Raw genomic sequence first — 12,962 nt, 5'->3', positions numbered from 1 at the left:
ACTGATCTACATCAGTCTAAGGACCTCCACTTTCTCATTACTCAGTTGAGTCTGAAGCCTGATTTTTTAGCCAAAATAGAAGCCTGGAGATCAGAGTCAATTATATAGAAGAGGAGTGGATAAATATCTGATCAGATAAATGTCTGACTGCAAAACTCTGAGTTGGATATTTTTTCATTCCAAAGCCAAGGAAAAATTATTTTTTGATTATATATCTTTCTCTTTATAATGCTTGTACCTCCACCCGAATAGATATCTGAAAGCTACTAATTCAAAGCACATTTAAAAGGAAGAAAGCAACCAGTCTCTTTAAGGAACTTCAAATTAAACATCTGACACCCCCTCCCAAGGCAGATTCATACTTAACAGAATAAAACTTATTGAATTTCTATTCAATAACAAATGGAACAAGAAGAGAAATAGCTATAAAATTTAAACTGAATAACAGAGGCCTTTTATTCTGTATGATATATTTTAGTTTTAAGATTTATTTCTAGGTGTATTATAATCAGACATAGGTGACTCTAAATTATTTGAAATATAGGTTATGGGAGATTCGTTTGACAAGCTTTTCTTAACACCTTACATATTCAAATTAAACACTGTGCAGGAGATAAAAATGCTAATATCGTCCCATTCTTCTAGGACACCAAAGACACACAGTATAGATGGGTCTCTATACATACAGAGTTTATTCAATCTGCAGCTTATCAATTCCAGTGCTTCAAATGGCACCACAGTCTGTTTAACACCCTAATTGAAAAAAATCTTCTCTATCCATGTACTACCAGGCTCAGTGTTTCAACTCTGAAACACAGAGAAGATCTTACTGAGTATATAGTTCCCTCATGCAACATGGTACCTAAACTTTAAAAAATGCATTTATTTACTTTTTTTATTGAAGAATAGTTGATTTACAATGTTATATTAGTTTCAAGTGTACAACACAGTGATTTAATATTTTTATAGATTATATTCCTTTTAAAGTTATTATAAAATATTGGTTATATACCCTGTGCTGTACAATATGCATTTAAATTTACTAATTTTCAAAGACTGATTTCTAGATTTACCATGATACATAGATGGCCCTGATAAAAGTAGTTAAGAAGCTGGCCTGTCACAAATTGTCTTTCATATCACGGTGATGGTATAAACTAATTTAGAATATGGCATGTCAAACTGATGGATTTGGTATCCAGTTTATTCATTCATTCATTCAATATTTACGGAATACCTGCTATATGCCTGGTACTATGCTGGATACTAGGGATAGCATGATGACTAAGATAGAGATGGCTCTTGCCCTCAGGGTGCTTAAGGCCTGGCAAGGGAAACAGACATTAAGAAAACAGTTGCATAATTATTTAGTTAGACATATACCACACTCCTGGTCTCAGCTAATTCATCCATCCTGCTGGCTTCCAGTGTGATTCCTACACTAGGAATCGGAAAATTCCTCAAAGCCCATCCATAACAGACTCTTTCTAGATTAGCATCAATAACTTGAAATAAATACCACACACCTATTAGAGCCTTAGGATCTTTCAAGAAAAACCAACTAAATGTCAGTGTTCAGACTTGCTGATGGGGTCAAAGTTAAACAAATCAGTCCAGAATAAGAAATCACTACATATGGGGGAGGGGAGGACACAAGCATTTCAGATCTTACTCCTGAGTCAGATGATTAATCATCAACTTTTCCTAACTATAGTAATTGCTTCCTCCATATTTAAGTTTTGTGACATTATCAAAAAGCTTGCATCAAATTTTGTTTCAACATAAAATGATTTAACAGTCTATTTTGCTAGTTTTCTGACTTTATATGAGGAAAAACTCCAAGACCATCTATGTATTAATTAAATTAGAAATAGTTCTATCAACTTTTATATTTTAAAAACATTTTACCATTATTAAAAGCCAGCTCGTTATTTAAGATTTAGAAGACTTTTGATGTCTCAAGGAATACTTTAAATATGATTTTATTTTTTAGAAATTTGGTTTTAATTCCACATTCTCTTATTTTTTATAGTCCTACTGCAAATAAACAAAAAATTTTCTTCAACTTTCTCCATGTTCTGATTTAAATAGAAAAATATTAATACAATGAGGAACAAACATGTTTATTTTCCTTTAAAACAACTGTCAAAAATAAAATATGCACTCCATTCTTACATTTATGTGTATATAAATTAACCGTAATAGTCTCTCTTTACTTTATACTTTACCTTTATAGCCCTCCTATCCTTAAACACACGCACACACGCATACACGCACAAACACAAACCCCTTAAGGTTCTCTTCCCTTTACCTGTCTCCAGGCTATTTCCCCTTCCCTTCAATGCCAAATTTACCAAGCCCACCACTTTATTTCCTTCACAATCTCTCTTAGCCTCTAATCTGGATTCTGTTCTGATTACTCTACCATAACTGCAAACTCAAGTCGCCAACGATTTCCATGTTTATATAGGCCAAATGGGCTTTTCTCATTTCTCATTCTCAGTGAGCTCTGTGACACCCAATACTGCTGACCACACCTCCTTTTTGAACTCTTCTTCCCTGACCTCCATGTTTTAAAATAAAATAAAGTTGATTTTTTTCCACTTTCATCTGTAGTACTATTCCAATTCTCCTTCTGTATCTCTAATCATTTCCTCTGTGTTTCCCTGGTAGCTCTTATTCCTCCTACACTATTACTCTATGTAGCATGCATGGTTCTTGGGTTTTTTTCCACAGGGCTTTATCTTTGGTCTTGCCCTCTTTGGAAAATGAACCTAAAGCAACTCAAACGATGTTTTTCGGTTTTGGGGTTTTTTTTGCAGTACACTGACCTCTCACTGTTGTGGCCTCTCCCGTTGTGGAGCACAGGCTCCGGACGCGCAGGCTCAGTGGCCATGGCTCACGGGCCTAGCCACTCCTTGGCATGTGGGATCTTCCCAGACCGGGGCACGAACCCGTGTCCCCTGCAATGGCCGGCGGACTCTCAACCACTGCGCCACCAGGGAAGCCCTCAAACGATGTTTTGAACAGACAGATCAGTGGAATTAAATTCTAAGTTGAATATTCTGAAGGATAAGGCAGCATTTGTACATAAAAGTGCTAGAAAGGCAATATAGGGAAGTGGCCAGAAACACAGACTCTGGAGCCAGACTCTCAGTTAAATTCTGGCTCCGTCACTTCCAAACTATGTCACATTGGACAAATTAATTAACCTCTCTGTGCCATAGGCTCCTCATCTGTAAAATGAGGACAATAATCGTACCTACCTCAGGATTAAAGACTGGCATATTATAAGCACTATAAAGATCATTATTAAATAAATTACAAGACCACCATCTATTAAAAAATCAAACTCATTAATTTATAGGTCTACCTTGTAACTTGACATTTTGTTTTTGTTATGGTTGTTTTTCAAAACCCTTAAAATGTTCTAACTCCAACTGACTGAGAGTCACTCTAGTAACTTTAAAGAGTTTTAACACAATACTATAGATTTCTAAGAGGACAGTGTTCACACACAGAAACACATATACACACATATACCTACACATACACACATACACACACACACACACACACACTCTCACAAAGAGTTAGAAGAATACTATAAATTTCTGCAGCTAAAAGGAAAATGCATATCTTCTCTAACTTTATCATTTTACAGATCAGGAAACTGAAGATAGGAGAAAAAAGTGATTTGTCCAAAGTCAAATAGTAAGTGACAGAAATGGGGCTAGAATGCAAGTCACTAAGGCCTATATCTATCAATTCTTTAAAAAAACATTTTTCCTCACATGTTCATAACGTGAGGAAATATCTTTTCTTAGAATGCAGTTTTGCTTTCAGGAAATGTTTTCTTCCCTCATTATGAAAAATCTGAAATTTTATGAGAAGGAAACTATCAAAACTTTAAACTATCAATTATTAAATCCTAGCTGAAGAATCAGGGTAACTTTAGATGTCTTTCTTTAGAAGTCATTCTATTGTATAGCTAAAAGTTTGTCCACATCAAAGTAGACTATATATTTTAAATTTTTTCATGTTTATTCAATATACAAAAGTAATTTTAAACATTCATTGAGAAAAACTGCCTTCTTTGTCTCTGCAAACCCTATCTCTACTAATCTTTTGAACAGTAGGACATAAAAAATAAGGTTAAAAGGTGCAAATAAACAGCAGTTTGAGCCCTAACATTTATTTAGGATTTGCTCTGCACAGTCTGCAGTACATTGCAACAGGCCTTGTAGAAAGACAAAACAGAAGGAATAGACTTTATCCCTGCCCAGAGAAAGCATGCAACCTAAAAAAGGAGCTTAAACAAATGCATATGAAAAACACATTATAAAATGAAGACTACTAAATAGAGCACAAGAATAACGAACAGTTGGAAAATTATCCTGACTCAGATGGACTTGCCCACTATCCTGAGAATTTTGAAGACTTCAAATTATTCATGAGTTATAAGTTCTTTGTGCCCATGGCTATTCTACTTACAAGTCTAGTTACAGAGACTGTTGAACAATCATTTTTCAAACATAAAACAAGTTACATTACAGTATGCAATTGAAAAATCCAAATAACAGGTTGTTGGGTTTTTTTTTTAATGTTAGCTAGGAATCTGTTACAGAGCCAAGGAACAAATGACTAAATCCCCTAAAACCATACAACAGTAACTCATATTTAACAAGGAGCTTGAGATCAAAAGTTTCTGATCTCAAGAATCCGGCATGCCATATACAGAATGCATAATAAAATGCATTTACACACGCACAAAAACCACTCTTCTCTATGAGAAGTTCTAGAGTACCAATCATTAAAATACTGTCTATTTTGGCTAAAGTACTTCCTTTCTAAGACACAGCAAAGATTTTTTTCCTCAAATGTTTTAAAAAGAAACCAGAAACTCTCAAAGCCTATTTATTCTATTCTCTTGGTTTGAAATCTGAAGCAATACTATAACCTTTAAGAACATTAAGTTATTCTTTACTATTATCAAAGTGTAACCTAATAAAGCACTTACTCTACAATCAGGTAATTAACAAACAAAAAATTTTAATTGTCATGCAATAACTCCAGCAAAACTGTCCAGCAGATTTGGCAACAAAACATGGTTGGCTTTGGAGTAATAGAGTAATTTTGCTATTTAAATATTCTGCAATCTAAAATGCAGCACCAGAATGTAAAGGAAAAAAAATCATTGTATTAAATTAGAACACTTCAATTATTGCCCTAGTTTTACTGCTTACCATTGTTTTTGTGTCCTTAGAGAAGCTACTTAACCTCTCTGTGCCTCAATTTTTCCATCTGTAAAACAGAACTAGGAATACTTTATTATATGTAAGGAACTAACAAGATATATGTGAAAGGGGTTTGTAAACTATAATGGCCATATACATTAAAGGTGTCCATATTTGTATATAAATGAAAGAAAAATGAATATATAATGTTATTGATGTAATCATTAAGTAAACTCAGGTTAAGTGGATCCTCAGACAACTCTGTTCTATTTTTTACAATATGCTTAAGACCTGGATAAGAGTAAATCTCAAAGTAAGCTAACAATTATTTAGAAAAAGCCCTCCAAAAGAAGTTTTTTAAAAAGTCTCTTCTAAGATAAGACTTCTTTTTAATGCAAGTAGCTTTCCAAACTCATTTAGTCACATTTTCTTTTTTCCAGCCAGAGAAAGAATCTGGCTAAAAGGCCGTGAAAGCAGAGATAAGAAAATGGCCAAACTCCAAGATCCATGTGCACACTCAAGTTGTGAAGTTCCAAAACAACAGGAGCTGTATCCTTTTGAAGTAGACTTTATAAACTAATTTCCTTTGATTTCTAAGGAAATTCATCTTGCCTCTGAAGATTTTATAGAAAGTTATACATACTAAACAAAAATTTCCAAGAAATAAATAATATACATTAAGAAAACATGCCATTCTTCCAAGCATGTATTAGGTATTAATCTAGGCATTAATTTAGAAAATATCACTGCCATTCTGTGAAACTCTCTTTTATGGCCTTCCATGGGAATAAACCTTTGGCAAACCTTCTGAACCAATAACATCACCAGTCAACCTTTCTGCATTAATTAGCATCTTTCCTATTCTTTGTCCAAAGTTTCAAGTTTCTGGCTCATGCTGCTTGAATCTGTAGAGATACTAGACACCAGCCCTTCTCCACAAAAGAAAGCAGTGAGGTCTAACAACAATCCACTCCAAAATGACTGCCAAATATTAAAAAACGAGGAGGCAAGTACCTCAAAGTTCTCCCTATTGACTAATATTAAACATTTCACAGTCAAACATTTCAGCAAGGTGATTTTTTTTAGCTCTAAAGCTTAGATTCAGAAACAAGCACAAAGCTGATGCATCTCTGGCTAGTACAACCATAAATAAAGAAAAGACAGGTCATCTCTAACTGAACTTTCTGCTGGACTTCAGCACTGTTTATGTTACTTCTTAGATCAGTAAAATAGATTTAAATTTCTCCAAGCAAAACATGTAAATATACCCTTTAAATGATTATGGAAAACAATGAACTTCCATCACTGTGACTTCTCTTAGTGAACCATACCTAAAATTGTTCTGTTTAATAAGCACTGAGTGGCTAGCACTGTGCTGAGTGTCAGGAGTGGTAATAAAAAAGCACATGACACTTCCTGCCTTTCAGAAGCTTATGATACAGATGAGAAGACAAGCCTTTTAGATCAAACAACTAGGGACCAATACAAGAACGAACTTTTTTTTTAAAGCAGGTGTTGTGTAGAATAAACAGTTTATGAAGCTCTAAGGGCCCACCACAATCATTTTCTCAGAGGAGTGGCCCAGCCTTTTCCTTCTGCATAGTTGCTGGCTTACAAAGCAAAAGAATACATTTAATGAAATCAACCCTATTTCCCTGGTCACAAAAGAATGGACCACGGATCATGAGCCAAGGTTATCACAGCAATTCTACCCAACTATATATATAATCAGATCCTCTTTCTGCTTAGGGAGTCTGAATGAGCAATGCGTGAAAAAGACTAAAATGGAATTACTGGAGCTGCTGTTGAATCAGGAATGACAACAAGCCACTATTCCAATTTTCCATGAGGACAAGTGTACGTTCCAAGTTATGAAGCATAAGAGTTGGTTTCTTAAATAATGGTATAGGGGCTTCACTGGTGGCACAGTGGTTGCGAGTCTGCCTGCCAATGCAGGGGACACGGGTTCGAGCCCCAGTCCGGTAAGATCCCACATACCGTGGAGCAGCTGGGCCCGTGAGCCATGGCCGCTGAGCCTGCGCGTCCAGAGCCTGTGCTCCACAATGGGAGAAGCCACAACAGTGAGAGGCCCGCATACCGAAAAAATAATAATAATAATAATGGTATACTAAACAGTCAATAGCTACATCTACTCTTTTAGATATTAAAATATTTTGTTAAACACATGTCAATAAAACACATACAATAAAACCACATGGTTTGCTTACTGGCTCTGTTAAGTCTGGTTTATACTAAGCCAAACCTTGAGGCATGAGAACCCCTATATTTCTTAGTTTCTAATGTAATCGCACAGTATCAATTACAATAATTTCTGTCAATGAAATTAATAGCCTAAATGAAAGAAAAAGTCTACATCTTTCTACACAAGAAATGATGCCACTTGCCTTTTTGATGAAACTGTTAGAATATTTTATATGGAAAACTGAAAAAAAACTAAGCATGAGATCATTATGTCTTTCATTTTCATTTCAGCAAGAACAAAAAGAACAATCCAGGCTTTAAGAATCAAATTCCTGTCCAGTAACACTATTTATAGTCATGATGATAAAATTAACTTCCTTATCCCAACTGTTAAAACTAAATAAAGCAAGAAAGAAAAAGTGAAAAGGATGCTGTCTCTCTCTAACTACTGTTATCTAGTTAAGTTCATGCTTATTCTCACTTTACCTTGATATAAAACACTAAGATATGATAAATCAGTAATTAGGAAATGAAAAACTCAAACATAATGTGAAAGAGAGTCCTAACAGTTTTCTTAAACGTGAGACTGTTTCTTCTACAACATCAAAGGATTAGAGGGAGGGTGATAAATAATTTTCTAGTAGCACTTTTCACAGCAAACTAATGAGAAGTAGCTTTCACAAATGCAAGAAATGCAATGCATTTATTTAAAAAAAGAACACCATTCATCTTCCTTTGTAAAAATACAGTCCCTTTAAGGCTAGGATAATTTTCTTCATAACAAATTCTTGTTCTCTTCCCTAGAAAAATGTTACTAGTCATGAGGTCAATCTGTGGCTTGACAATTGCTACTTTTAATATATACTGTACTGTTTTCATCAAATAATAGAGAAATTATCCCAAACCTAAGAAAATGTATTCAGCTATTTCAGTGTTAAAAATATTCTTTTGTGTGGGCTTCCCTGGTGGCGCAGTGGTTGAGAGTCCGCCTGCCAGTGCAGGGGACGCGGGTTCGTGCCCCGATCCGGGAAGATCCCACATGCCGCGGAGCGGCTGGGCCCATGAGCCATGGCCACTGAGCCTGCGCGTCTGGAGCCTGTGCTCTGCAACGGGAGAGGCCACGACAGGGAGAGGCCCGCGTACCGCAAAAAAAAAAAAAAAAATATTCTTTTGTGGTAACTTCCATAACATATACTTCAAAACATTCTTTTTTGTTGTTGTTGTGGTACGTGGGCCTCTCACTGCTGTGGCCTCTCCCGTTGCGGAGCACAGGCTCAGCGGCCATGGCTCACGGGCCCAGTCGCTCCGCGGCATGTGGAATCTTCCCAGACCGGGGCACAAACCCGCGTCCCCTGCATCAGCAGGTGGACTCAACCACTGCGCCACCAGGGAAGCCCAACACATTCATTTTAACATCTATCAAGTCTCTTCTTTGTAGTGCTGGATCCCATCTTAAAAAGTTTTCTCCCATCCCCCAACCCCTGCCAACTTTAAACAGTTGACTGTGTCAACCCAAAGCTAATACTAAGCTCTGGTCAGCCAATACAGTTGGAGCCTTGCTGAAACCCTGTTCTCAGCTGCCCCCTTGCTGCTGAAAATGAACTTGGAGGCTGGCACAGTATAGAAATATACCAGCTATGTCTGAGAGAATAGGCTGAACACAGGAAATTTTTGAGAAAAGGCAGAAATCATGAGATATCATCACCATAGTACTCCAAATCTCCTAACATATTTGATTAATAACTAAAAACACATTAAATGTTTGGTTTCCCTAATCTTCAAGTGTTAAAGTTCTCTGGTCCAAAATTCTGAGCTGCTAGATATTTATACCTTAGGAAAAGCATTGAGTTAACAGAATTTCAGTGACAGTGAGTGGTGACAATAATCAGAGAATGAATCGTTTATTGTTAGCATATGCTTATTTCTATCATACAATCTCTACATTCTTTTAAAAAAAGACAAAGAAAATGAAAAACCTAGGATACAAACTACCAAGGAATTCTAATTCATTCATGTGTTACTGGTTTAACATACAGCTCTGTAACCGAGATATTCATATGACAACTCTATGCAGAATGTATTTTCCTTTTAGAGGAAAAGCAGATGGAATGAAAGTAAGCTATGCATTTTTTCCCCATTTAGTCTCACATTTGTAACATTCAAAAGTGCTCGTATAAACATTTACTTTTGTATAAGCTAAATGATTATCCTACACATTCTTCACTAACAAGAGTAAATGCTTGATGAAGGACAGAGAAAAGAGGGATAGAAAGTCTCAGGAACATAGCCTAAAAAGACATTTTTATGTTTATACTTCTCCATTGGTTATAAACAAACAATATGGCTATAGGGATAACAAATAATAAAAATCAATAAGCAGCTTATATTTTCTAAATATTGCCTAGCATCAACTCCATGTTTCCTCTTCATAACGCTGAACAGCTCAAAATCAAGCTTGTATTATAGCACTTAGACTCTTCCACTCATACAATGTATTTTATATTGCTTCCTATCTCTCATACCTTTCTATCTTCCACAGCATTCAGCTCAGTGCCTCGTATATAGCAGGTATTCAAAACTACTTCTTTTATTCTTTCAAAGTGAACTTACCCTTCGAAACGACACAACGTAAAACGTGTCTCCCCTTCTGCGGATGGCTTCAAAAAAGTCTTGGTAACTTCTGGGTGAAGCATAATATACCTGTAGCTCACTCCCTGAGTTCCTGCTGAAGTAAGAAAATGGCAAAGCGTTCTTTAACTAATAAATTTCTATCCTCTCAAAAATGCTTCCCATTCTAAGGTAACATCTGAATTATAAGAATCTTTCTCAACCAAAATATTAGTAGTATTTTGGCAGCAATGTTTATAGTAACATTTTGAAAAGCTCAAGGTCAGGATATCTGTCAGATCCAATTCACTAAAGCCAAAACTCTCATTTCTGTATCAAGGCTCTAAAATGTACCAGTCAAGTGCATTGCAAAGCATGTAAAAAAAATAGAAGTACCAGAAAATAGATTTCTGCATTCGTTTGCATGATTTTAAAATTTTGGTAACGTAAATTAAGTCTGAGGAAAAGTTATTTTTCACCATTCTGTCAAATCTGTGAAGGCGCACTTGTCTATGAGGCTGTGTGAAAGGTGAAAAGCACTTAGGATTTGGAAGCAAATACACCTGGCTCTGAATTCCTGCTCTACCTCTTAACTGGGTATTCTTGGGGAAATCAATCTCTGAGGAACCTCAGTTTCCTCATCAATAAAATGAGGGTAACCACATAAACCTTTCAGGACTGTTACTGGGGTCAGAGATGTTAGTACCAAGCATGGGTCCTCTTCCATGGGAGTCACTCAACAACTGCTAGCCATAGATATTAAAAGTACCATGTCAGTGCCTTGGTAAAATTGTAACTAAAACTATAATACCTCAAAGCACATCTTATCCCAAAAGATATACTCAAATGATATTAATATAGTTCTTAATAATATTTTCAGGGTCTTTCATTGTTTAGCACAATAAGCCAACACCCAAAAGTTAGAGTTAAAAAAATACTTCTTTTTCTTCAGAAAGAAAAATCATATATATTTCTTTCTTATATGTTCTTTTATGTCTTCAATCAAACTTTCATTAACTTAAGAGGAGGGCAAGATTGACCTAAAAGGAAATTATAACTGAGTCATAAGAACTTCCTTTGAAATAATTTCACATGCTCAAGAGGCCATCTCTGACTGTAATATTTTGAATATACACTCAATTCTTATTATTTATGGTAGTTATCGTCCAATAAAGTCAGTGCAAACACTGAATTAGCAAACAATGAACCATTCTCCTAAGGGAAATAAAGGTTACGTTCCTGTGAACGCTTAGTTACAGCATTTTTTTCCACTGAACTTTATTTATTTATTTTTTTATACAACAGGTTCTCATTAGTCATCAATTTTATACACATCAGTGTATACATGTCAATCCCAATCGCCCAATTCATCCTACCACCACCACCACCACCTTGCCGCTTTCCCCCTTTGGTGTCCATACGTTTGTTCTCTACATCTGTGTCTCAATTCCTGCCCTGCAAACTGGTTCATCTGTACCATTTTTCTGGCTCCACATATATGCGTTAATATACGATATTTGTTTTTCTCTTTCTAACTTACTTCACTCTGTATGACAGTCTCTAGAGCCATCCACATCTCAACAAATGACCCAATTTCGTTCCTTTTTATGGCTGAGTAATATTCCATTGTATATATGTACCACATCTTCTTTATCCATTTGTCTGTCGATGGGCATTTAGGTTGCTTCCATGACCGGGCTATTGTAAATAGTGCTGCAAAGAACATTGGGGTGCATGTGTCTTTCTGCATTATGGTTTCCTCTGGGTATATGCCCAGTACTGGGATTGTTAGGTCATATGGTAATTCCATTTTTAGTTTCCTAAGGAACCTCCATACTGTACTCCATAGTGGCTGTATCAATTTACATTCCCACCAACAGTGGAAGAGGGTTCCCTTTTCTCCACACCCTCTCCAGCATTTGTTGTTTATAGATTTTCTGACGATGCCCATTCTAACTGGTGTGAGGTGATACCTCATTGTAGTTCTGATTTGCATTTCTCTAATAATTAGTCATGTTGAGCAGCTTTTCATGTGCTTCATGGCCATCTGTATGTCTTCTTTGGAGAAATGTCTATTTAGGTCTTCTGCCCATTTTTGCATTCAGTTGTTTGTTTTTTTAATATTGAGCTACATGAGCTGTTTATATATTTGAGAGATTAATCCTGAGTCCGTTGATTCGTTTCAAAATATTTTCTCCCATTCTGAGGGTTGTCTTTTCATTTTGTTTGTAGTTTCCTTTGCTGTGCAAAAGCTTTCAAGTTTCATTAGGTCCAATTTATTTTTGTTTTTATTTCCATTACTCTAGGAGGTGGATCAAAAAAGATCTTGCTGTGATTTCTGTCAAAGACTGTTCTTCCTATGTTTTCCTCTAAGAGTTTTATAGTATCCGGTCTTACATTTAGGTCTCTAATCCATTTTGAGTTTATTTTTGTGTATGGTGTTACGGAGTGTTCTAATTTCTTTTTTCTTTTTTTTTTTTTTTTGCGGTATGCAGGCCTCTCATTGCTGCGGCCTCCCCCGTTAAAGAGCACAGGCTCTGGACGTGCAGGCTCAGCAGCCGTGGCTCACAGGCCAAGCCGCTCCGCAGCACGTGGGATCTTCCCAGACCGGGGCAAGAACCCGCGCTCCCTGCATTGGCAGGCGGACTCCCAACCACTGCGCCACCAGGGAAGCCCCTAATTTCATTATTTTACATGTAGCTGTCCAGTTTTCCCAGCACCACTTATTGAAGAGACTCTCTTTTCTAATTGTATATCCTTGGCTCCTTTGTCATAGATTAGTTAACCGTAGGTGTGTGGGTTTATCTCTGGGCTTTCTATCCTGTTCCATTGATCTATGTTTCTGTTTTTGTCCCAGTACCACATTGTGTTGATTACTGTAGCTTTGTAGTATAGCCTGAAGTCAGGGAGTCTGTT

At 36.3% G+C, this 12,962-nt stretch overlaps 1 protein-coding gene across 2 annotated transcripts in view; it reads right to left on the bottom strand.

Moving 5' to 3' along the window:
• ATF6 (activating transcription factor 6) overlaps positions 1-12,962 on the bottom strand; it is a 238,878-nt gene that overhangs the window by 122,814 nt on the left and 103,102 nt on the right. For both annotated transcript variants that reach the window (XM_067039886.1, XM_059037757.2), the window contains one exon: positions 10,050-10,164. In XM_067039886.1, coding sequence (XP_066895987.1) covers positions 10,050-10,164 — 115 coding nt within the window. The remainder of the gene's footprint in view (positions 1-10,049; positions 10,165-12,962) is intronic.

Source organism: Kogia breviceps, chromosome 1 (assembly GCF_026419965.1).
Source record: "Kogia breviceps isolate mKogBre1 chromosome 1, mKogBre1 haplotype 1, whole genome shotgun sequence".
Taxonomy (NCBI): Eukaryota; Metazoa; Chordata; class Mammalia; order Artiodactyla; family Physeteridae; genus Kogia; species Kogia breviceps.
This window is presented reverse-complemented; position numbering and strand designations above follow the sequence as displayed.